The sequence below is a fragment of the Siphateles boraxobius genome, unplaced genomic scaffold (genome assembly GCF_051911475.1).
Source record: "Siphateles boraxobius isolate OS27281-9 unplaced genomic scaffold, OSU_SipBor_1 16, whole genome shotgun sequence".
NCBI lineage: Eukaryota > Metazoa > Chordata > Actinopteri > Cypriniformes > Leuciscidae > Siphateles > Siphateles boraxobius.
The window spans coordinates 10328092-10354913 of record NW_027508766.1 but is presented as its reverse complement, the minus strand read 5'-3'; the positions used below and the strand labels follow the sequence as shown (position 1 = coordinate 10354913).

At 38.5% G+C, this 26822-nt stretch overlaps 1 protein-coding gene and 1 long non-coding RNA gene across 6 annotated transcripts in view; one reads left to right on the top strand and one right to left on the bottom strand.

The window, feature by feature from the left end:
• Positions 1-26822, bottom strand: part of adamts3 (ADAM metallopeptidase with thrombospondin type 1 motif, 3) — a 178006-nt gene that overhangs the window by 6888 nt on the left and 144296 nt on the right. For 3 of the 5 annotated variants that reach the window (XM_077231555.1, XM_077231554.1, XM_077231558.1), the window contains 3 exons: positions 10425-10581; positions 9683-9815; positions 729-936 (listed from right to left, as the gene is read on the bottom strand). In XM_077231555.1, the coding sequence (XP_077087670.1) occupies positions 729-936; positions 9683-9815; positions 10425-10581 (498 nt within the window). The remainder of the gene's footprint in view (positions 1-728; positions 937-9682; positions 9816-10424; positions 10582-26822) is intronic. The other 2 variants (XM_077231557.1, XM_077231556.1) reach the window with 1 other exon arrangement.
• The window catches only part of LOC143739237 (uncharacterized), a 109808-nt gene that overhangs the window by 15234 nt on the left and 67752 nt on the right, over positions 1-26822 (top strand). The window lies entirely within an intron of this gene.

Sequence of the window (26822 nt, the reverse complement as noted above, 5' to 3'; positions counted from 1 at the left end):
GCTGGTAAAAAAAAAAGAAAAAAAGAAAAGAAGAGTAGATTGCCTTTATCGCACCGCATATTGCCTTTATGTCCTGTTTGGTCAGCCTATTCAATGACTTATCCACAATATTCATTGACACAGCTTGGTGTTAATCCTTTTGCTTGGGGTTAAAATCAATACCACATAGGCTGGTTAACTAAAGGATTACACCTATTGATAGTGTAATAGCTCAAGCTTGATATCTCTGTATAATATTTACAATCATCAAAAGACTTCTTGGCAATGCAAACACTCAAAGTCTGGTTTTTAGCTTTCTAACACAGCTAGGTAATAAGGTCACTGTCATAAAAAAACATTCTTTATGGTTGACTTTTTAAATCATTTTTGACATAAAACTCAAAGGAAATGTCAGGCCTCACTTGGACAATACCAGTGCAAGAAAACAATTCTAACTTCAAGGTAAAAAGTACAAACTAAAAGGAAGTAAGTTCTGAAAAAAAGAAAAAGAAGAAAAAACATTCCTTGGATGTGGTAAACACGTTCTTCAAATAAGACTGATTTCACACTGATTTCAAGCCCAATTATACTAAAAACTGCTTACAGTAAGTATTTCTTTCTGCTGAGCTTTACAAAATATAATTGAGCATTTTGGGAAAGTGAGAAGATTGGTTCCTTTCAAAAACACCGACAACTAGTGCTTTTGTATCGATAGCCTCAAAACATCATGTGACCAGAGAAAAATGTACCTCTGACCAGGCCAAGGTCCTCCATTGGGCTGGGCAGGGTATTCTGTTGCATGCCCTCCTGATCTCAGGCTTTTCCCCACTGCAGTATTTGCTGTGAATGGAGCGGTTAGTCCCCTCGTGAAGGAACTGGACACAGCGCACAGTGCGGATTTGGTATCCCAAGCTCCCACAGGTTTTAGTACAATGTTCCCACTCCTCTGTTATCCATCTGTTAGAAGACAAATGAAATGTGGTTCAATCCACTTGCTGTGACATATCGAATACTTTTTCCAGATCCAGGCCTCCATTTTCTCAACAGCTGTTTATGAGCACTGTTCATTCATAGCACACCTTTAAGCTAAGCTTTTAAAAAAATCAGTGTACATTACAGTCTCTAGGCTCACGACGTCCTGAACACCAATAATTTAATAATTCAGGAAAGATGAATAACTGTGTGACCAAGTGAGATTTCGATAAGGAGATGAAGTTTAGGATCATGTTTTTTTTAGTTGCACTATAGCACACTGCAAGCATATTTTAGCACTGTTTGTTGTTTTCTTTTGGGATCTGATAGATTGTTTGAACTCAGAAATGGTGATGTGTGATGCCAAACTAAACATGCGGAGAAATGGACATAATTGAGATATAAGATATGGTCTGGACATAGACATCCATGTGCACGTGTCCACAGAACAACAACTGAACAATTATACAATATTACAGAAGAAATATATCCTGTATAAACAGCCCCTTGGTCTACCTCGGACAGATTGATAAAGATGATTGCAAAATCAAGGGCATAATTACACAGGGAGAGTTAATTAACCAGAACAGAAACATGTGCGGGATTAATCAGAAAATAATGACCAAGGAACACAGGCAAAACGGGAGCTTGGAAAAACGAAACCAAAACCCTATGAAACTAAACAGACATAACCCTGAAATTACCTTCACATTGATTAGTTTAATCTCTATACTTCTTCAGGAATTAAAATTATACTTTTAGGCCAACTCAAAACTATTATATGTATTGGTGAATTGGTGGCAATAATTCGTATGAATTTGTATGATCTAATCGGTACGTTTTCATACAATCCATTTATATACTGTAGCATAGTTTTCAGATAAATGCCATTATAAAAATGTATATGAAATCGCCATCTCGTAAAATATTTACATTTAATCATGAGATTAGGTTGGAAAAAATATATAGACAATTGCTAAGTGCATTAAAATGTTAATCATTCTGATCGAAAAAAAATTCTCAACAGTTTTCAATTATCTTTATCCGCCTATTATCATTCACAGGTCTGTCCCGTTATTTCAGGACGATAAAACTGCACAACACATTTCCATCTTAAAGAGCAGGAGCTTCCATCCATCATTCCTTGCCCCAGCTGTTAACAAATCTGTGTCGGATAAAATGAATCCTATGGACTATTTAGCAATCAGAATGTTTTGGACACATCTGAAGCTTCTTCATAAACCCCAAGACCAATCATTGGTGCGTTCACACGGGACGCGAATAGCGCGTCAGGCGCGAGTGATTTCAATGTTAAGTCAATGCAAAGACGCGTTATGCGCGTAAAAAATTCCTGCGGCTCGAATGAGGCGTAGAACGCGGCGCGGTAGACGCGAATTCGCCTCGTTTGCGCGAATGGCGCGAATTAAGCGTCTGGCGCGTTAAGCGCGTTACGCGCGAATGATTTAGTTAGTGCTATTTGTGCATTCACGCGTTTGACGCGAATTCGCGTCTGCCGCCCGAGTTGAAAAATCTGAACTTTTGCGTGAATTCGAGCCGCGTTAACCAATCCGGAGCCTAGCTGCATGCTGCTGTCATGTGGTGAAGTATCTGGAGGCTTCAATAAATTATTTTGTAATATGAATGGTTCTAATGCACAACAAAGCAAATATTTTATCACATAAAACTTGATTTTAATATATGAGACATATTAATTTTGTATTGAATGCTATTTATTCCATATCTAGATATATGAAATATTATTAATGTAAAGACAACCAACATACTGCATAAGTTCGTGTCTGGATAGTGTTGTTCGAGAGAGAGAGAAAAATCACAGGACAGATTAATAGGGTGACCAGATTTCTCGGAGTGGAATACGGGACAGATACAGAACGAATGCTTATAGAGGGAATGCACGTGACGTCACCGTTGGCCGGAGTGACTGCAGTTACGCCCACAAGTGGCAAAAAGACTGAGCGGCAGCATTGGTTTAAGTGTGAATGCTGCGGAAAAACACACAAAACGCGTCTAAAACGGGAAAGAGCTTTGAGACTGACTGTACAACTAGATTTGACAAGAAATATGAGGAATATTTTTACAGACTACCTAAAGCTACAGAACAGAGAAGCAAATAGATCGCTACAATTCATAGAAACAACTGGACTCCAGGCAGCGAAAGGTGGATTTGCAGTTATCCTTTTTGTGTCAATATGCTGAATTTAGTGGTAAAATCATTCTCTATATATTGTATTGTTATATATTGCAGTGACAACTCATCAATCAAATATTTACCACTGTATATTCTGTATAATTTGACATTTTTAAATAAACACTGACAAAAAACTATACAAGTTTAAAGTCTCTAGACGATATGATGATATATATAACATTGATAAGTGATCACCTGGATTTAGACCTGCCTATTTTGTATTTATATAAAGCATTCACAGGCAAATTTGCTGTATGTATTTCCCTGGTGTCGAAATCAGGCACATATAAATGTAAGGAAACACGATTCCTGGCTGCATGTTAATATCCATGGATCACTGGATCTTTAGTAAGTTGTAAGGAACACTATATTGAGTCCAATCTTTAGTTTAAACTGATAATTGTTTGTTTTACTTGCGTTTTCGCAGTTTCCCCTATTAAATCCAGTAACGCAGCTGCTCTTCTGCCACTCAGTCCAGCTGAGGGGGCGTGTTCCGGCGGGAAAGTGACGTTAATGCATTCCCTCTATTAATGCGTCTTACATGCGCTTCATTAGACACACTAGCACACACACACAAGGTCTCTCCCTCTCTGTCATGCGCGCGCTACACGGTTTGAACGTAACATATATATTCACTTAGCCTTTCGGAAACGAAACCTATTATATATAAAAAAAATATATATATTAACAATGAAATAAGGGACAAAGCATGATTTTTTCAGAATAAGTCGGGACACTAAAATTAGAGTGGAAATACGGGATTGTCCCGGGAAAAACGGGACGTCTGGTCGCCCTACAGATTAATCACTTTTGGAGGCTGGCTCCATTTATCATCAAAACAAAAATAAATGACAGATTATTAGGTGGATGAGGGCGAGGGTGCTCCTCGCTCCGATGCGGGACAACAGGTCATCAAGCTGGGCGCGGGACAGGCGGAAGTACCGCTGAAAGCCGCCGTCATCCAGGCGCAGCTCCTGGAGCGAGCCAATGGTGAAACTCGCCACACTGGGTTCGCCTTCGAAGGGTCTGATGGACACAAATACGGCGACGATTACCCCTACCCCTCTCCAGAGCAAATACAGAGTGGTGACTCTCCGATGAATGCTCGATCAACATAAAAAAGATGGCCGCCAACGGGTTTCGATTCTGACGCGCGTGACGCGCGTAAATTTCGCTTCAAACTTTTGTTTTTACGCGCGTCAGTTTCACTCTTGACACGCGAATTAACACAAAGTGGTCAAGCGTCAAACTAGACGCGGTAGACGCGAATTTGACGCGCTATTCGCGTCCGGTGTGAACGCACAGTTATTACAGTCATTGAAAATATATCCAGGACAGAACATATGTAAAATGACACATGGTCAACCCTGACTATGTATTAAAGACTGGTTACTTTGAATAACTATGTCCTGGTATTTAAAGGGAGAGTTTACCCAAAAATGACAATCCTGTCATCCTTTACTCACCCTCATGTTGATCTAAATTTCAGATACTTTCAGAAATGTCTGTTGTTGTGTTTTTGTCCACATAATGGAAGTCAATGGTCGCCAAAGCTGTTTGGTTTGAACATACTTAAAAATATCTTCTTTCACAGAAGAAAGTCATACAGGTTTGGAATGACATGAGGTTGTAAATGATGTCAAACTTTTCCTTTTGACCTGCAACACACTTGTGCAAGTAAGGAGCATGTTCTGCGGTTGAACCAGCCTGTGTAACAGAAAGCACTACAGAGGGTCATTTGTGCCTCATTTGTGACTTTATAACTCATCCACATGGTGTATGAGCAGAGACATCATTGACCTGAATAAACTGGTATAATTAAATAATGCCTTTTCCACTGCTCTTCTGTAATACGCCTTGAACATACACCGACATCTGTGAGATACAGTAGTTGTGCTGAAAGATTAAAAACCCATACCTTTATGTTACATTAATTCTTTTGAATGCATGGCTTAATGTAAAATGCACCTCTTCAACTGTAGCTAACTCTTGCCATTGTAATGTGCATTTCCCAAAGTGCTTTTAGTGACCATCATGTGATTTTAATTATGTTACCAGCATCATGATTGATTACAATGACAGGCTAAACACAATAAACAGCCACATGACATGATCAGGAAAGTCAGTGTGGTCAGTTACAAGCAGGTTAATACTTTTTTTTAAGTTAAATATCTGTGAGGAAGTCAATTCTTTAAAGGATGCAATTAGAAGCTAAAAGATGTGAGACATACAACAATGCATCATAGTTTCCACAAAAATATTAGACAGCTAAAAAAGGTTTTCAACATTTACAACAAAAAACCATTATTAATAATTGAGCATTAATAATAATGTATTATAATTAAGAACAAAAGCAGCATTTTACAATGATTTCTGAAGGATCATGTGAGATTGAAGCCTGGAGTAGTAGCTTTGCCATCGTAGAAATAATTTACATTTTAAATGATATTAAAACAGAACAGAGTTATTTTAAATTGTAATAATATTTCACAATATTACTGTTTTTACTGTATTTCTGATCAAATAAATACAGCCTTGGTGAGCATAAGTTCTTTCAAAAACATAAAAACAATCTTAATGTATTTGACGTGGGTATTCTTAGTTGCCTTTCACACATTTTACGCCAAAAAAAGTAGTAGGGCGGCAAAGGAAGCAGAGGAAACTGAAATGACCACCACCTGCAGAAACAGCTTAAAGAATGAGGAAGATGAAAATGAGGAAACAACTAAATTAGGGCAAGCGAACGCAAAGGGAATGGGGAAACAAGGAAATGCAGGAAGAACTGTAGGCACAATCTCATCCTCCGCAGATGTGAAGGGAGGAGGAGCCCTGGAGACTGATGGGTACACAGAGGAAATATCAGAATCAAAATAGGAAGGTGTCACAGCCGCTGAATCTCCAGCAACAGATCATCTTGTGGAAAATGAAATGATTCTGCAGCAGCTCCAGTAGTTTAATATTCACACATTAACATTTCAACTTTTGTTATTTAATTATTATTATTTTTATTTTTTTGAGGATGGCACACTTGCTTGAGGATCTGGTCTTTAGTGAGTGTCATGTTTACAGAGAGTGACGAAAGGAAAGGGTGTGTGGAAAGCTCTTATACGAAAGGGGTTTTATGTGACTTAACTCGGGCATGCGGTCGCTCATTTAGAATACTCCAAATTAATTAATGTTAGAACAAGTTTAAAAACAAATGTATGTGCATACGCACCTACTTGTTAGGCAAAATTGTTTTGTGAGAGTTCTCCTATGTGTATAAATATGAATACTCCATGCAATTATTAAATGAGACCCAATATCACAATATGCTCTTTCATTTAGAGTATCTTGTCAAGTCTTACACTGCAAGAGATTTATGATGCTCTGGTATCTGTTAGCAGGTGGCTGCATCCACTTTATTCCGTCACTCTTAAAACAAGTGGATTTTGAGTGATTTAAAAAAAACTTCAGAAAATAGCTCATGTCAGCGACATTCTGTACATACATCAGAGGGAGGATCTCCAATTATTGAGCAGTTTTCCTTTTTTTGTATATGTAATACTGAGTGATATAAAGTTGGATCAATTTCAGTATTTATTAAAACAATTAAAAAATTCATATTAAATAATTTATGCATAACCTAATTAATATACTATTCCTGAGTCAAGCATTCACCATTTTGTGTCATCAAAACCAGCAAACTAACTGTCCCAGTCTCTTTTTATAAAATGTTTGGCCTATGCATTTTTCAGTCATACAGTAAAACAAGGAAAGAAAGAAAGTAAATTAAGTCATATAAGTCAAAGCCATTAATATGTTGTGCACATGAAACCATTGATCAAATGACTGGGATGGATGGGAAAATATAAATGTATATATAAATCAAACAAACAGTAAGACATCTGTAAACTTTAAAAAACATGTTTTGTTTTGTTCTACCCAAACACTGGGTTGAGCCTGTTGGGTCATTATTTTTTCAGATGTTGGGTAGTGGGTTAGTGGCTGGCTTAATCTCAACAAAGAATGTGAAGCGGACATCACGCTTTGTTGAGTTATGGGTTGCTGTCTTGTTAAAGGAGTAGTTCACTTTAAAATTAAAATTATCCCATGATTTACTCACCCTCAAGCCATTTTATGTGTATATGACTTTATTTTTTCAAAAGAATAGAATCGGATTAAATTAAAAACACCCTGACGCTTCCGAGCTTTATAATGGCAGTGCATTGCAACCATTAGTTTGAAGCTCAAAAAAGTGCATCCATCCATCGTAAAAGTGCTATTAAATATGTGTTCAAATTTAACACATTACAAAGTACAATTGTAGCTTTCGGCCAAACAGCCATACGCAGTCTACTTATGCCCAAAGCGCAACTTATGACATCGGAAGTAGTGTTGTGCGTCATGGCATAGCGTAAATATCAGAATTCCGTTGCATTACTCGCATAAGTTGTGCATTAGACTTAAGTCGAATCCGTATGTTCGTTTGTCCGGAAGCTAGTTATTTTAATTTATAAAGTTTTAACTTTATAAAACTCATCACTTTGCTTCAGAAGGCCTTTTTTGCAAAGAACAAGGCACAAACTGAGCAACCACACGTAAATTCAGAATAGACCGAACAATGAAACACAAACAGAACAGAACTTAAGTATTGTGATAATGAGGGAGATAATTAGTGCACAAGCTGAACATAATAGGTAACCAAGACAACAAACGACTAACTCAGGCAGAGGGTGATGAATTACAAAAAGTCCAAACTAACAGAACCGTGACAGAGTTCTTTTACGATGGATGGATGCACTTTTTTGAGCTTCAAACTGATGGGTGCAATTCACTGCCATTATAAAGCTCGGAAGCGTCAGGGTGTTTATTAATATAACACCAATTGTATTCGTCTGAAAGAAGAAAGTCATATGCCCATAAAATGGCTTGAGGGTGAGTAAATCATGGGGTAATTTTCATTGTAAACTATTATCATGTAAGGCAATCAAATATCTTATCTTCCCTATAAACAATACCATGATGAATGTAAATATTTAATTTGAAGGCCAAAACAAAAGGCGCTGATATCGGTATTAATTTCAGAATTCAGTCACAGGCTCTGACCTTTTCAGTAGATACCACAGTTGTGTTTCTTCAGTGAAATAAAGGTCTGTATACATTTTATTTAATCTATAATGTCTTTACTATGCTATTTGAGATGCCAGTCAGCTAAACGTGTCAGTCAACATTGGTTGTTTCACAAACTTCTAACTTAAAATCTAGGTACACATGAATAAAAACGGTAAAATATGCTGTTTTTAGAACTGTATTCATCCAAAATAAAGGACGTATCATGTAAACACAACACATGGGTCGTGTAGTGTATTTTACAACATTTTACAAGATTGAAGTTAATCTGGAAATATTACCTACGTATAGGTAAAAAACTAAATAAACTACAGTAGTATTCCTCTAAAAACAAACTAGCATAAATCAACCCATAAAGCTGAAATAAAATGTTTTAACATTTTAACATGTTCAAATTTAACATGTTTTAGAGCGTAATTCAATTGCAAGACTGAGGTAAAAATATAATTTTAATTTACGGACTATTAAGTCATATTTTCATGAAGTGAAATTAATATTACACAGCTGGGTCTGTTGTGAAAAGACTTTCAAGGTTATGAACAGCAGAAACTGCATAGCACAAAGAGCATCTGCTGCCATTGCTCCTTTCTAATGGACACTTATATATTCTCATGACTGGTATTTCAATCAAGTACTATGGCTGATAAAAGCAGAATGACTGCTTGAGAAAACAACTCGAGAGATTTCCCAGGTTTTTCAAGAACAATTCAAACTTCAAAAAAAATTCTCAAAAATCCCAAAGCAAATAGGTGAAGAGAAAAGTGGAATTGTGATGCTCAGAAATTTCTTCTAATTCTAAGATAAACATGCTGGATGTAGACCCTACACTACGTATTTAAATGAAAAATATGTTGTTGTTTTTTGTGCCGATATGATGTACACTCAGTGGCATGTGTAGGTTGATTCAATACTGAAGGGTCTTAATAATTCTTATATCCACATTCCTTATGTTAATCATAAAAGCAGGTCATGGACACGCTCGATAAAAACAAACAAAAAGCTGCTGCAGATTTATTTGTGGTTTTCTATGGAACAGGAATGAAATATCTTTATCTATGAGTTGAAAATTAGCCAAAGCTAAAAATTCTGTAAAAACTACAGGCTGAGGCAGTCAATTCCCAGATTTGAAACATGCATGGACAATCCCACTCTGCGATTTCTTCAAAGCCTCTGACAAGAGAAATAAATGAAGCAAGACATCCCTATGATATAACGCAATCAAAACCCATCTCTGACCTCTCCGAGCTGGTGAAGCATGAGTGCTTATACATTATTTAGTGTAGTTTAGATTGAGTTAAATGCCATGAAAATCACATAATGTACCATGAAACGCCATTCTAGCTTTCAGTTGAGGTAAAGGGACTACAGTAATTGTGAGTAGGGTTAAAAAAAAATCGAAATTGAACTTACTGTGGTTGAGTGCAGTCTTGTAAGTTACACATTCTGCGAATAGGTTTGGGTTTCTTGTTGACGTCACAGTAGCCTCTGTGCACCATTTTGCTGTCACCTTTCTTACGACACCCATATTTGGTGTATTGGAATCCTGATGATTGAATAAAATGAAAGAACGGAAAGAAACATGAAGTGAAGTGAACCAGTCTTCAATAACTTTTGAAAAATCTGGCCTGGCAGAACAAAATCTCTTATCCACCTCAATAGACTTAACCATGATGCTGTTTATTGGGTATCACAATTATTAGTTAATTAAAAATGAATAAACAAATTATTAATATTATTTTTAATGAATTATATTTAAATTCATAGGTAATGTCAAAATTATGATGTTGTATGACACTGATTTTAATTATTGGATACAGTCGAGAAGGTCAAGACTTCTGATGTGAGACAGGCCAAACATTTTAAGGGTGATCTCATATATCAGACATTTGATGTGATTAAAACTAGCTACTTTTTAAATTATTAGGTTACGCTTATGTTTGATAATAGTTTAACATATCCAATGTTGCTGACAACAAAACAACCATAGGATTTGTGTCTCTAATGCTTACCAAAAAAAAAAAAAAAATAAGATACAAAAAACAAAGTGCATATTACCAAATGTGAAAATGGCTGTCGAAAGAGGCAGAGTAGCGCCAGGAAATATATGTGAGTAACCTAAAAAAGCTGAAAGATCATACTAATGGAACATTACCTCCAGCACAAGGTCTTGAACATTGGGACCAGCTTTTAAGCGCCCATTCATATGTGTCCTCCTGAATGACATTATTGTTGTTAAGGGGCACAGAATCTTCATGGATGATGTATTTGTACATCAGTGTGGACCTCGTCTCATTGTCTTTAGGTATAATCTAATGGAGATGGAAAAACAATAGGATTAAAGTTTCAGAATTATAGCAAAGTGATATTTATAAGCATTTGATTATGTACACAGGGATTTAGCATGTTTTCATGCATATGTAGGAGTATGCAGATTAATGTGTTGGCCTCTGAGATAACTCGAGGATCTGTTTAATTACATTTGAAAACTTAACTAGCATGACCACCCTAACTCCACACGCTTGTGGAGACGTTTCAAGGACGACTCATTGTGCATTAGTTTTCTGTTGTAACAGCAATTTCATGGATACTTCAGAAATTCATATTCTAATAGTGATTCTTATTTTCTTATTATGCCTGCAACCTGATTTAGAAATCAGTGTGCAAGTCAGAGATTAGCATTCAGCATGTGCAATTTTAAACGTATTCAAAGTAATTTTTGCATTTTGTGATGGTGAGAAAAAGGTGGTGAACTCATTAAAATGATATCCGTTCCTGCATTAATTTTGCCTAAATTTGAGGTAGTAGTAACTAAGAATAGGTTGTGATTGAAGACATTAAACAGTGTATTTTGTATTGAATAAATTCCAATTTGTCATTGCAAATTGGAATACTAACTGTAAATTGAAACAGCATTCATATGAATCACGCACTGATCAAAAACAAGTCCATGTGTAAATGTCATTACTAAAATTAATTATTCTGGCCTGTAGAAATCCACAGACAATGTCCAAACGGAGAACATTCTGTTGTTGATCTGTCTAGGTTTGTAAATTTCTATGCACGCGAGGCTAAAAACACATCTTAAATTCTGTATGCAACTTTTAAATTGGCTGATGTTCATGAATTCACCGTGCAGAGAACAGTGAATACAGGTGTAAATGGAAGGATATCAAAGAAAGGAATCACAGTATTTAAATAATTTGTAGCAGAACCACATACTTCATTTAAACAATGACATTTGGTGGTAGAAATATCAGTTGTTGTTGTTGTTGTTTGTTTGTTTTTTGCAAAATTAAATCTCTGATGTATTATGGACTTTAGTAATGCATTTTACAAGAACATGTCAATGTGTCTATCCATGAGCTTGTGCTTTACAGAAAGTAGGTCATGCCACAAAAAAACCTATTCAAGTGTGATTTTAAAGCTGAAGTAGAAGAACTGTTGTGCTTTGACAAGTCAAAGCCTTCAGCTTAATCTAGCTGAAGTGTTGTGGCATGAGTTAATGTGAGACTGCTAAATTATAAGTTTGGCCAGAAAAAAGACTGTAAAGTGTTCTGTGTTGCTATACATCATCTTACCATCCAAATATCAGTGGTCCCTTTTTAACATTAAATCTTCAAAATGTCCATGTTATGCTCTCAGCATCCATCACATTTAGAACAGTGAAATAAGACATCTAAAAAAGATGCCAAATAGTTTTAGACACCAACAAAAACAAATCGTGGCAAGAGCGCATCAGGCTTTAGTAAGCAAAGATCTGTCAGGAATTGAAATGCAACAAATATAATCTTCTATATCAATTTCATCAGCTTAGATGACTAAAGATAATTCCAGAAGGTTCACAAACTCAGTCTCTACAAACTCAGTCTCTATTTTTACAAGACTTCCCTCATTTATTTGTATTCAATAATCAGTGACAAACTCCGTGCCATCACATCTTACTGCAGTAGCACTGTTTCTCTTTGCATTTAGTAAAATGAGATATTCTTTTAAAGCAGCACTATGCAGTTTTTGTTCTCTGGGTCCCCCTACAGTTAGGAAACAGTATTGTCTTCTACTACTGTCGTAAAATCAGTCACACGTGCATTTGTTGACAAGCCGATACTGTCTTGAGTTCTCGCCAGTTCTCACGTCTTGGGCAGACTGCCAGCATTGTGTGTGAAATGTCTTCATCCCAGGTACATTTTCATATATTTCAGCATGTCATATGAATATAATGTCATGGGTTTTCTTTTTCTTTTTTTCAAACGCCAAATTGGCTACTGTAATACGTTATGGATATGCTAATTCAATTCAATGTTTATGTGGTAAGTAATAGCCATATCATATGTATTATAATATCAATCTACCATAGATGAATCTGCAAATTTGAAAAATCGATTTGCATTATAGCCTGAGGCAAGACACTTTCACCAGAAAAATAAATAAATAAACATGACTATCATGAAGATAAATGGAGGAGCAGATAGATTCCGTAACATGGGCAGGCAGACAACAAATGCGAAAAAATAGAGATAGTATGCAAGCAATATATTTAACTTACTAGTCTAAAAGCATGACGGCCAGGTCAGCATCGGTCTGGCACCCCTCCTCCTCCTTTAGCTCACGCCAGCGAGCGAACGCTGGACCAATATTGATCCTCGTCCTGGCTTTTAATTTGTCACTCTCTCTTTTTCTTTTTTTAGTCCCTCTGACAAAACCTTTGCCTTCTTCCTTGTAGTTGTTGGTTCGGCCATGACGACAACATACAATCAAACGCTAGTTGGGCTCTCACGTCAGAATTTGAGGAAGTTGGGGGTGGTGGGGGAAGTGACGTATACCGCAAAGTAGGGGTGGCACGATCCACCTTTTTTGCCTCCGATACCGATTCCGATACCTGGGACTCAGTATTGGCCGATACCGATCCGATCCAATACTAAAATAATAATTAAAAAAACAGTGCCAAATTACCTAAAAAACTGTCTCTGTATGCCTCACTGTGGGGAAGAGACTGTGATTATTCTTTTGTTAAAGGCATCAAAGCTTGACTTAAACATTATTTTCCTTACTTTGTAAAACAATACAGACAAAATATATACTATATAATTAAAAGACATTTATTTTTAAATTTTAAGCGCAACTTTTTAATGAAGCAGCAACATATGATAGATTGGACAGAACAACTAAGGCTATCAATAAACTGCCATTCCGCAAAAATATTGTAATATGAAAGGCTCCAATTCAGAGCGGCACGAAACGCTTATGCGCATCCCGTGCGCAGAATGATGCGCTCGAAGCAACAAGGAGTCACGGCGTGCAGCGCTTCGCATTGAAAAGTTCAAAACACAAAAGTAAGATATACATATATTTCTTTATTTATTCATTAGTGTAGGGTATGGACCAATCAGACACATACTAATTATTCATTATATACAAAGGTTTATGAAACTCCTCACACAGCCCAAATGAACAAAGACAAGGGCAGATACAGTGTCATGTTACAGGGCATGATAAGGAGATTTTACGACCTCCGAGGAATGTGGCCACATACTCAAGAGAGAGACTATGAAACAGAAACCCTCTTTAAAACAGACTTTTCTGCATTGATCATAGACTAACTGATCTATAAATGAACATGCATAAAACTGTGAAAGAAACAGTGTAAATGGTTTACTGTCTCGTGTACTATTAGGTATATATTATGGTATGTATCCTGGTATACAACCAACTAACGATCAATGTAACCTCACCTGTATCATGCCTCCTACCAAATTAATCCTCATTTAATGACTCACACTTTGATGTACATCACCTTCTTCTAGAATGCAGTGTGGATGTGTTATAGCTATCTGAGCATTAATGAAGGTATAATCATGCTAGGGACAAAGAGCCGTAAATCAACTAAGAGCCACTTTCCCTCTCAGACATGTCACCTTTCTGATTGGTCGAGTTCAACCCTTAGGGGAGGATCTTTTCCAGGCCTTATTAGAGACAGTCCACATGTGACCTCCCTCTCTTAGTTCTTTCATCCAGCCGCAACACTGTTCTGGTGATTCTGGGGAACCCCCTCCCCCTCCACGGGGCCCCAGGGCCCAGCAGGCCTCGATTCCAACCAGATATGGGCACAGGCAGGAGAGAGATGACTCTCTCACAAAGAACCAAGGACAATCTCAAGAGTTTTGGAACAAAGACTCCAACCAACAACGACTCCAATCACCCATCCTTCCGACTTCCTCACTTCTCCTGGGTGCTCGGCGTGGCCTCAACAGAGTCCCAGGCCTTGACCAAACCAGCCATGCGTTCCTGGAGAAGGAGAACGCTCAACCAACTTCCACTTGACACTTCCGGAACCATCAACGACTTCAATTTTCAACAACTTCAAGAATTGTTCCCATTACAAATGCAAGTATTCAATTCAATGAAATGTGAAAATGAAATTCTGATGGTTCTTCTCATAGACCCTCTTCCGGTTTCCAATTTCATCCTATCACTAACCTATTTATGTATTCATGTGTGTATATTGTTTAGTTTATTTATATTCATATAAATATCTATATTTAGTTAATAAAACTTGTACATAATATGTATTTGGTTCTGTTTTGTTTGCCATACAAGTCACTTTACGATCACGGTTTTTGCTACTGGCTCAAAGTACTGTACAGGCGAAGAAATAATTATTCTTCTGTGGCCAGGGAAGATACCCTTTTCTTAGAATAAATTAATAATCAAAAGAGTTCATTGGAAGAACTGATTAATTGATTGTAATATTAATTCAGCCACATCAAGTTAATCCAATTAACTGACCCAAATATTTATAATTAATAATAACAAGATATTATTGATTATTAACATTTCCAAAAAGCTGAGTTCCTTTCATTAGTTTGAGCCTTTTAAGAGTTTTAAATTTCAGTTAATGTGCGCGTGAAGAGCAATTATATCGCTCTCTACTCCAGTGTTGTGATCACTGATCAGTTGTGTTGTGATCTAACAGACACCGGGTAGAAAGTAACATGTGAAACTCCAGCACGTTAAAGTCCTTTTATGCAAACCATAGACCTTTATCTACAGATCTTCAGTATAATAATAGGAACATTGACTCATCTTGGAGAGAGTTTCATCGTGTTGACTGTTTTACCCGAGCGCGACACGCTGTTTGAGTGCTGGGAATGACTGACCGCCGCAGCGGAGGGAAGCACTTAGGTGAAGATTAATTTAACGATTTAAATCTGTACCTCACATTAAACTATATGTAATGGCTTCAGAAAACTTGGAATATAGTACACGGAAACATTATAGAGCTTTATAATTTTTTTGTGCCTTTTGTGTTGTATAACAATAACATTCGTAGGCTACAATATCGGATCGGATTTGGATGGTCTCGTCTGGCGATACCCGATCCGGCAAATATTGCTAGTATCGGAGCAATACCGATACTGAGTATCGGATCGGCGCACCCCTACCGCAAAGAGGTCGAATTTTGTAGTTCTTTTTGTGCTCGGGTTCCTACCCGAAACCCGAAGTTACATAGTGCCAGTAAAAGCGATACAGACACTGTCAGGCTATGGCAGACGTGTCATTCAACCTATTGTAAGTCGATGTACCATCTCAAGGGTCTTGGAAATATATTATGAAGGTTGGAAAACTATATAGTGCTGCTTTAATTAAACAGTGTCAGGGCAAATATCTCATTCTCTCTCCTCAAAAACATTTAACACAACATAATAACTCACACCTCAGCTTCTTTTGAAACCACAGAGAAAAATCATTAAAAACCCAATGTCACTGATGTCCCTTGCACTGTGTTTAAGCTGTCAGTAATCTAGAGCAAATTCTCTCTTTCTTTCCAAGTAACCCTTCCAAATTCACACTGGGCTCTGATCTCCAGCTAAAGAATGAGGACAAAACTTCCAGTTTTATAAACACATTTTTCTGATGTCAAAGACTGCAAATGTCAGCTTTACACTTCTATCAGAAATGCCAATGAGGGAAAAGAAGCATGCTGCATTGAGTCTTTCTAATGAACAAGGGGGGGAAGAATTCAAAGACATCAGCTGTGTACAGTATATGGTGAGGCACGCTATAAAATAGCATATAGTGTGTGTGGGGGAGGTGTTAGGCTCTCTGCATGTATCACACACACACACACACACAAACAAACACACCCATCTAAGACTACGCTTACACTTACTTCACACTCTTCAGCGTTTCATTTTATAATTATTTTTACCATCAATCTATTTTAATCTCGCCATGGCAAGTCATGATTACTGATCCATGCATTTTCATTAACATACTCATTCAAATGATGGGCTGTGTGGCATAATCCATAATTATACCATAATTCCATCAAAGAATGAAGACTGAAAGTTGTAATACCAAAAAAAAAATCCCCTCTTTGTCTTTGAAAATTTGTGAATGTGGAGAGAGGCATTTCTTTAAGCATGAACATAAGCAACAAAGAACAATTTTAATTACACAATGGTTGCTATGGTCAACCAACAAATTTCCATTTCACTGAATAACTGAATTAAGAAAATCAGGGAAAATGGGTTGCCACGAAACTGGCCTTTGACAAAGGGGTAAATCTGTACTTGATATGCGTGTCATATATACATTTATACAGGGATTCACATGAACACACGCGGGGAATTGAATGAATTTCAGCAGAGCCGTGTAATGCAGTCAGTCCTACTAGCCACTTTGGCGGGTTGAATTGTATATATAATATATACATTTTTCAATTGTAATCTTTCAAAAGGCATCTGAAATAATAAACTAAGTGCAAATGTAGTGTTAAAAATATAGATGTTTCGATACATACTGATCCTGAAATATCAGAAATGCTTCTACTACTCATTTTACGCAGAATAGATACACGATACCAGCTTTGCTTTCTCGCTCTCTCATCTCTTCGACAGGATGAATATTGGATGAATATTGTTTGTGTTACAGGGTTTGAATCTCAGCATGGGATTGCGCGTTTTGTACATAATTTTACTCATTCCAGCAGATTTTGTGCTCACATCCAAAGTGTGCGGCGCACATAAAGCCATATAGTATCAAATTGAGTTATTTTTCTCTACTTATTGTGCTTAAACAGTCAAATACACACAAACTAATGTAAAATGCCGGTGTTGGCGAGTATTTACGTAAGCACAGTCAGTTAAGAGAACTGTATACAGTATAGAGAACTGAGAACAGTATAATGGGCCTGCATGTCAGGTTTGATTGCCTTAAATTCATCAATACACTCTAATGCTGTGTTCACACCAAACGCGTTTAGAGCGTCAAATTCGTATCTATTGCGACTAGTTGGACGCTTGATCATTTTGAAACCATTCACGCGTCCAGAGCAAAAATTCGCCTCTTGTGGGAGGGGCGTGCTAGGCGGTTGTCTGTTTGCAAGATGGCTGATGTTGATCGAGCATTCATCAAGAGTCACCGCTTTGTATTTGCTCTGGAGAGCAGAACAGCGGTGTAGGGGTCGTCGTCGCCGTACTTGGGTCCACCAGACCCTCCGGAGTCGTTCCCAGTTTGGCGAGTTTCACCATTTGCTCCAGGAGCTGTACCTGGATGACGGCCGCTTTCAGCGCTACTTCCGCCTGTCCCGCGCCCAGTTTGATGACCTGTTGTCCCGCATCGGAGCTAGGATCATTGTGGGGACGTGAGAGAACGGCGCGAGGCCGGTGGTGCGAGTGTTAATGAGCAAACACCGGCCCTGCGCCGTTCTCTCACGTCCTTCGGCCTCGTCCCGTTCGCCACAATCACCCTCGCCCTCACCCACCTAATCTGTCATTTGTTTTTGTTTTGAAGATAAATGGAGCCAGCCTTCAAAAGTGATTAACCTGTCCTGTGATTTTTTTTTTCACACACAACACTGTCAAGACACAAACTACGTTCTTGCACTAAAGTATGTTGGTTGTCTTTGTATTGAACATTATTATTCTAATGTAATCTAGATTAGATATGGATATGGAATAAATAGCATTCAACACAAAATTAATATGTCTCATATATTGAAACCAAGTTTTTTTGTGATAAAATATTTACTTCACCACGTGACAGCAGCAAGCAGGCTCGTGATTGGTTAACGTGGCGCAAAAACGTGACGCCAGAGTTCAGATTTTTCAACTCGGGCGTCAGACGCGAATTCACGTCAAACGCGTGAATGCACAAAAAGCATCAAATAAAATCATTCATGTGTATCGCACCAGACGCTCAACTCGCATCAATTAGAACTGGATGCGCGAATGACGGGGAATTCACGTCCAACGCGCCACACTTAACGCCTCATTCGCGCCACAGGACCTCTAGACACGCATAAACGCGTCTTTACATTGACTTCACATGGAAATCACTCCCACCAGACACTCTATTCGCGTTTTGTGTGAACGCAAAATTAAAACGCTGGGTAATTTTTTTCTACCCAAACGCTGGGTTGAGCCTGTTGGGTCAATTTCCATGATTGGGTAGTTTTTGTGTTACCCAGCCATTGTATTAGTGCTGGGTCAATCTCACTAACAGTTGAAACAATACACCCCTCCCATACACGCCCTCCGAAGCAACAACCCAGCAGTGGTTTTACTACAACAACCCAGCTGACAGGTTACACAAAGCGTGGGCTTTTTGCATCCACGTCAGGAGAGAAAAGTTCTCAATGGAGCTGAATTGGTGCATTTCCTCTGTAGAATTGTTTCTATACATTTTATTTAATCTATACAGTCTTTATTGTGCTGTAAATCATTTTATTAAATGCAACGCAACATACATATGTAAGTCAGCTAAATGCATCAGTCAGCATCAGTTAAAAATAATACTGAATCTAATTAATTTGGATGTTTAAATATGTTCTCAGAATTGTACTGTTTATGTGCAGGGTTCAAGGAGCCTGTCACAACCTGCGTCGATATGATGCTATTGGGGAATGACTGATGACTGAAGTACTGTATAATCACAGCAATCGTATTGGCCGGCGACAGCAATGACGTCACCTGCTAGTGCGACCAGGAAGTATAAGAGGGCGCCTAGAGAACATGTCATCCACTTCTCGTCTGAAGGGACTGTGCAGACAGCCTAGAGGTATGAAAATTTAGCTATAATCACACGATTATAGTGACCAAAATTATCACGATTATCTATATTATCACGGTTTTGTTAAAATGAGATTAAAATGTTCAAAAAGAACTGATACGCAGACTGAACAAATTTCAAAAAGTTTTTATATTTGGAAATCAACAAACAACAAATAAAATTAGCCGCTCTATGCACTTTAAGCATACACATTAAATTATATGACCATCGTCAATAGCAACGCATTGTAACTGAGCACATCTCTTCTATCACCACGGACGCGCTCTCTCGTTTCATTAAAATGCTATTACAATTGAGATTAGTGGATAATTCAGCAGCAAATGTTAGTATAATGAAAAAAAACATTTAGTTTGGAACAAATAAAAAGTGAAATGTTTCACATTGCTCTTTGTGTTGTTATAAAGTACTTTGATGAAAAACAAATAAATGTAACATACTATAAAATTAAAATACATTTATTTTAAATGTATAGCGGAGCTTTTTCATGAGGCAACAACATTTGAGAGCTAGACAAGAAAGATCATTAAAATCCTAATCTTTCATTATAGGCCTAATATTATGAAAGGCTTCAATATAGAGCGCCAGAGTGGCTTATGCGCATCCCGTGCAGAATGATGAGCTTGAAGCAACGTGGAGTCATTGCGCGCAAGGCTTCACATTGATAAGTGCAGAAAACAAGGGGAAGAGATATTGATGTATCATATGATTTTGTGTATCATATCTATGCAACAGTTTATTGAGCCTTTTCTTTAACAGTTGTAAATTTCAGTTACTGTGCGCGTGAAGAACAATTAATAGTGCTCTGTACTCCAGTGTTGGGATCAAACAGGCACCCGGAAGAAAAACTCATGATTTAGATATAAACTCAAGAAATAAACTCCAGCAAGATAAAGTACTTTTATGAGAAACCATAGACCTTTTTCTACAATTAAACTATAATAATGGGAACATTGATCTTGGAGTGAGTTTCCTCATGTTACTGTCGTAACTGAACGCGACGCACTGTTTGAATGCTGAATAGAGCACGGGCGTCAGTTTGGTTTGAAATGTGCTGGGGACAGAGACGTATTTGGAAGTGCATTTTCAGAAGTGCTGGGTACAAACTTGTCAAACTCTGCAGCCCCTCTGCTCAACCCGTAAATAAATCCATCGATCCGCAAAACATTTTTGGGTTCTTAAGTGGTCTAGTGGTAAATCTTTTGCCAAGCGTGTCAGAGGTTATGGGTTCTAATCCGCACTCGTATAGTTCTTTTTCTCTCACCAAAACTGAATATGTTATTCAGTAGTTACAGTCTATATCAAGCAGGGACACGTTTGTGTGCATTTTATTTTGTGATTTCACCGGAATGAGAGAGTCTCCACAACGGCGATAGATAGAAGCGCGCGTCCGAGTGAAGACTGCGCGAGCCGCATGAGAACACTGTATCCATGACACTGATAGCAGCGGCAACGAGCACTCAACTTGATTTAAAAAACAACCCATTTTAGCGCTAGATCTCTTATTTAAAACAAATTAAATTAATGCTCTGGTAGTTAACTAGAGATGTTTTATTTATTTGTATTAGGTAGATCCGTGCAATGTTTCAAAAAGTGGTGGGTACAAAATGACTCAAGACGAAATCTGGTGGGGACGCGTACCCACCGTCCCCACCGAAATAGACACCTATGGAATGGAGAATAACTGAGGACTAAAGGTGATGATACACAGGGCAACTTTTTGAGCAATGTTGCTGGGCAATGTTGCCGTCAACAGGCAGGTGAGACACAGGGCCCACGTCCAATCTAAATTATCCTGATAGAAATGTATTGCCCATTTTCAAATGGAAAAGTGCCTAAGCAACAATCGCTCGGCAAAAGATTGCCCAGCAACATTGCTCAAAAAGTTGCCCTGTGTATCATCACCTTAAGAGATGAGTTTCCATTAACTTTAACGACATAAATATTCATTTGCCTCACATTAATCTATCGGATGGCTTCAGAAGTCTTGGAATATAGTGCACGAAAAATGTATGGTGTTTTACAATATTTTTTATATCTTTAGTGGGGCTTAACAATAACAGAGAATAGTAAGTACAAAATCAGACATTACTGAGAAGCTGCAGCCGTGGCTGGGAGGAGTTTTGGAGAAGAATCTCCCGAGCACTGCACTGCCTTCCGCCATGTCTTCTCGTACAAAAAACAACAACAACCACATTGCATACTGCGGCTGCGTCAGACTGATGCCTGCAGGATTTACCATGAGTTTTCAAAATCGCGATAATCGAACACGGTTTTCCTGAAAATTACATTTTAAACGATAATATTAACTGTGAGGACATTTTATCGTGGTGTATCGTGAAACGGGTAATCCTTCCATCCCAAATGCCAATCATGGCTGTGCTGCAAGCACGAACACAAAACACGTTTTACGGCGACCCAGATAAAACACATGAAGAAACCCCATTCGTCGTCATCCGACGTAACTCGGAGTGACAACGAAGGGGAACCGAGGTTACGTTAGTAACCGAGTACATTGCTAATTATTGGGCGAAAAGCCTCTGCACGTATTAATCCAGAATACTGTCTAACAATTGATGGCTGCTCTATCAAGTCTTCGTCATCGGTTTGGAACCTGGGTGTGCTCTATGATACCAATCTTTCATTTGAAAGCCATGTTTCTAGCATCTGTAAAACCACATTCCTCCAACTTAAAAATATATCTAAATTAAGACATATGCTTTCAATGAAAAATGAGGAACAGTTAGTTCATGGTGTAGGAATTGAGGGCGAACCAAACATATGAATGTTCTAGGTGATTAGTTCCATAATTCCACACAAAACTCAACATTCCAGATCCGTAAAGATCCCGGCTCCAGCTAGTCTACAAAACGACTTTATGGCCCTGCAAGCTTCAAAGAGATGAGCCTAAATAGAGGAAGAACTGGTCAAAATTAGTAAGTTTGGAAAAGGCTGATTGGTTCAGTGATGGGACGGCTCAGAACCCACCAAGATAACGGCAGAGGTTTTTGATCCTAAGACAAAGGATTTAAAACAGACCTCCTCTTTTTTAAGGACCTTTTGTCGACCCCAGGGTGGAAATCTCTTAAAACCACAGAGACTGAGATTTTACATATAAAAATAAAAAAAAATCATCCAAAAACAATTATTGACGGACTTCTAATCAAACAGTGTTCAACTACATAATCCTATATTGTAAGGGTGCTCCGATTGATCGGTCGCCGATCGGCCGATAATTGCTTTGGGATGTGTGATCGGCGCTCTCTATAAAGGCCGATCCAGAAAAGCCGATCAGATGACGCAAAACTCGCGAGACATTTTTTTTTACGCACTTTGGCAGTCTGCAATGTGTGTACTAAGCAAATCCCACGAGGCGGAAAGCACGCAAAACATTTTAACACCACCAACCTCATCAGACATTTAAAGGTTAGTCACGTGAAGGAATATGAGCAGTTTTCAAAGTTGGCTAGCGCGAAGAGAGAGCGAGACGGTTCAGCAACTCAAGCGCCACTCACTCAGCTGTCAGTAACAGAGACGTTTCAAAGACACCAACCTTACAGCAGGGACAGTAAGAAGCATAAAGAAATATCAGACAAAATAATGGAATTAATTTGCCTAGATCACCAGCCGCTGTCTGTTGTGGAAGATGAAGGGTTCCGGCGACTCATGTCCTATTTAGATTCACGTTACACTCTGCCAGGGCGTAAATATTTCACTGATGTGTGCCTGCCACAGTTAGACCAAACAGATTTACATATGTCGACAGCCTTATGAAGGACAATAACATCAATTGGTTTCACTAGTGACATTTGGAGTGCGAGTGTATGTCCCATGTCCATGTTGAGCCTCACTGCGCAGTTCATCAATCAAAACTTCGAACTACAAAAAGTTGTGCTACCTTCTCAAGAGTTTTCAGGGTCACACACCGCGGAGGCTATTGCTGCTGCATTCCTCGACATGTTTCGAGCATGGGGAATCCCGAAGGAAAAACTGCATGTTATTCTAAGAGATAACGCAAGGAACATGGATAAGGCCATGAGAGATGCCAATCTACCCAGCCTGCCGTGCATGGCACATTCACTCCAGCTCGCCGTGAACGAGGGAGTTCTGTCACAACGCAGCATCACTGATATAATAGTCTCTGGAAGTCATTTCAAACACTCCCCGCTCACTTACTCCCGACTTCAAAGTATTCAGAAACAACTGGGCCAGCCTGTCAAGAGACTACAGCAAGATGTACCGACCAGGTGGAACAGTACTGTATACATCCTGCAGAGTTTGCTCGAACAGAAACGTGCCCTGTGTGCTTACGTAGCCGACTATGACGTTCACCAGCAGCCAGTGGATATTAGTAGAAAACATGATTTCGCTACTCGCCCCATTTGAAGAGCTCACGCAACAGATCAGCGCATCAACTGCATCGGCTGCAGATGTTATTCCATCCATCAGAGCTTTAACTCGTCTTCTTGAGAAGACAGCAGAGACTGACTACGGTGTAAAAACTTCAAAAGCCACGTTGTTGGAAGCGGTCCAGAAAAGGTTCTGTGACATTGAATCTGAGCGCCTGTATAGCATCGCTACAATCCTCGATCCGAGGTGAGAACTTAATTTACACATTGTGTGTGTGTGTGTGTGTGTGTGTGTGTGTGTGTGTGTGTGTGTGTGTGTGTGTGTGTGTGTGTGTGTGTGTGCGCGCGTGTGTGTGATGTGTGGCGGTCAGAGCGAATTAAAGAGCATGCAAATGAAATGAGTATTTAAAAAGTTTAAATTCAGAAAGTATAAATATATATATATATATATATTTGACTATTCTAGTAGGCTCCTTAATAGGTATCTTTGGTGTACATGATTGATAAGGAACTATTACTGAAATAAATAGTGTAATTGTATTTCCTTCAAATTATGTTACATTTTCTGTAAACACAAGCATTTAGAAGAGTTATAAGGCTAAAGAGTAAAAAAAAAACATTCTTTTTGGAGTATGCTGGGCTGACTAATCATAACGTTCTAAAATAGAACATTTCTTAATATAGATTTTCCATTTTTCTTATTTCTCTGCTGTTACATATTTCTTTTCTAACATGGACCAACTGTACCAATTATTTAAGTATTTCTGATTCTGATTTTTGACAAATTCATATTCAGTTCAAATAAATTAATGAATGTTTTGTTTTCTTGTTAATAAAAGGTACAAAGACAGGTATTTCTCTGACGCAGTCAAGCCACAGATACGTGGGCTGCTTTCTGATGTCCTGGCCACTGGACTGGAACAGGAGGAGGGTGAAGCGAGTTTGGCTGCAAGCAGGTCTGGAGCCGGACCCCCAGAGAAAGCACCACGAACTGGCTCCTTGCATGCTATGTATGCCGAGTTGTTGGGTGGAGATCAGGAATGTGGTGGCAGTGACATCAACAGCTCAGCATCATTTCAAATTAATCTCTACCTGTCAGAGCCAGTTATCCCTCAAAGTGGACAGCCACTTGTTTATTGGCAGAACAATAAAAGCCGCTTTCCGGCTCTCGCACAAGCAGCACGAACCTACCTCTGTTCACCGTGCACAAGTGTTGATAGCGAGAGGCTTTTTAGCACAGCAGGGAATATTATAGATGAGAAAAGGAACAAGCTGTCAGCCAAAAATGCAGAGATGCTTATATTTATAAAGAAAAATCTGCCATTGATGCTTAAGTAAGTTTTGGGAGAGATCACAGTCTAATAACCTCTATCCCCCTCTCTTTTCTCTACCTCACTCTCACTCTCTCAACCTCTCTAAATGCCCAAAAAATCTGACTGAGCAAGGAGTTATACTGTGCATAGATACAGATATGGAAGTTTTTAGTTATTTGTATTTTTTGTTGCTGTGCACTTTGTTACCTGTGGTCCTTTAAGTTTATTAGAAAAACTGATGGCTGACTGACTCAAAACAATAGTTTGGCTATAGCCTTTTTTTGTGCAGTTTTTAGTTAAGTAGTCTAAAGCTAAATTTAAAGGCTCAGATGTTCTGTAATTTATCTTTTTTATTTTTTATTCTATAGGAAAGTTATGTTTGTCAAGCCTTAACTGTTCCTAATAACCAAACACAGGCTGTTAATATGCTGGTTGCAACATGTTGCCTGCAAATAAATACACAGTTGTGAATTCATGATGCGTTGTCTTCTCTTAATTGTAATACTTAATATACAGTGTTGTTAAATATAATGTAATAAATAATGCTACATGATAAATAGAAGGTTTCAAATACACCCTGTAATCGGTGATCGGTATCGGTATCGGGTGATACAGCTTCCAGTAATCGGTGATCGGCCCAGAAAATCCTGATCGGATCACCCCTACTATATTGTATCTATTACCTCTGTTTGAGTCTATTATGCTTAGATCACATACAAGTCATGTAATTGTTATAACTATTAGATGTTTGAATGAAAGTGTGTCTTGATTCCTATCAATACGATCATACGTTCTTAATTCAGAAGATGACTTGATTGAAATCTGTGTAAAATGTTTTGTGTTCTTATAATAGGAATCATGTCTAAATTTTATACTTTTGTACTGAACAGAATGCCACCTCCCAAATAAAGACAGTGCCTAATTGGTCAGAACTCATCCAAGAGGCTGGACAAACAGCTGAGTTTAAAATCGCAGGACCCGAAAAGCCAGTGGGGAGTTAGTAGAGATTTTGTTAAGTTGGGTTGAAGTTTAGTTTGTGAATTTGTTTGCTAGAGCAAATTTACAGAAGTCATGGAGAAGCCATGACGAGTAACCGGACAGACGAGTAACCATGTAGACGAGCAGACAAAAGAACCCAAACCAAGATCAGAAGAACATGGGTTAAATAGCTTCATTCAAGCCATCTAACTACTCTCGTCTCACTTTTCTTTCTGTTTCTTAGCTTTATTTTCTTTTCAGTTGAGAGTGCGCCTTATAATCCGGAGCGCCTTATATATGGATCAATTGGTTAATTGGATCAATTGGTTAATAACGCTCCGCGTTATTAAATTCGCCCGCGAACTCGCGCTCGTGTCATTCTTATGCCCGCTCTGTCACACGGCCAGTTCAACCTCGTATAAATCAGGTTATGTGCCCGCTCACGAGCGCTCTCTTACTAACAGATATACGAACAAACACACTGTCCCCGGCGCTGCTCCCGCGTCACAGAATGTTCATAAAGCGTTCCCCGTTCACAGTAACCGGGTCGTCTCATTCAAAACAGCCAGCTGTTGCTGTCAGCGTGCCGCCGCACATGAATAATCATATGAGTCAGGCTGCGAATGTAAGTTACGTGCCCGCCCCAGCACGCTCACGCTTACTAATAAACGCACTCGCTACATTCCCTTTAGCACATTAGTGGATCCATAACGCAAACCCAGTCAAACGTTTATCTGCAGTATCTTATGCGCCTTATAATCCAGTGCGCCCTATATACAGTTAATGTTCTAAAATAGGTCATTCATTGAAGGTGCGCCTTATAATCCGGTGCGCCTTATAGTG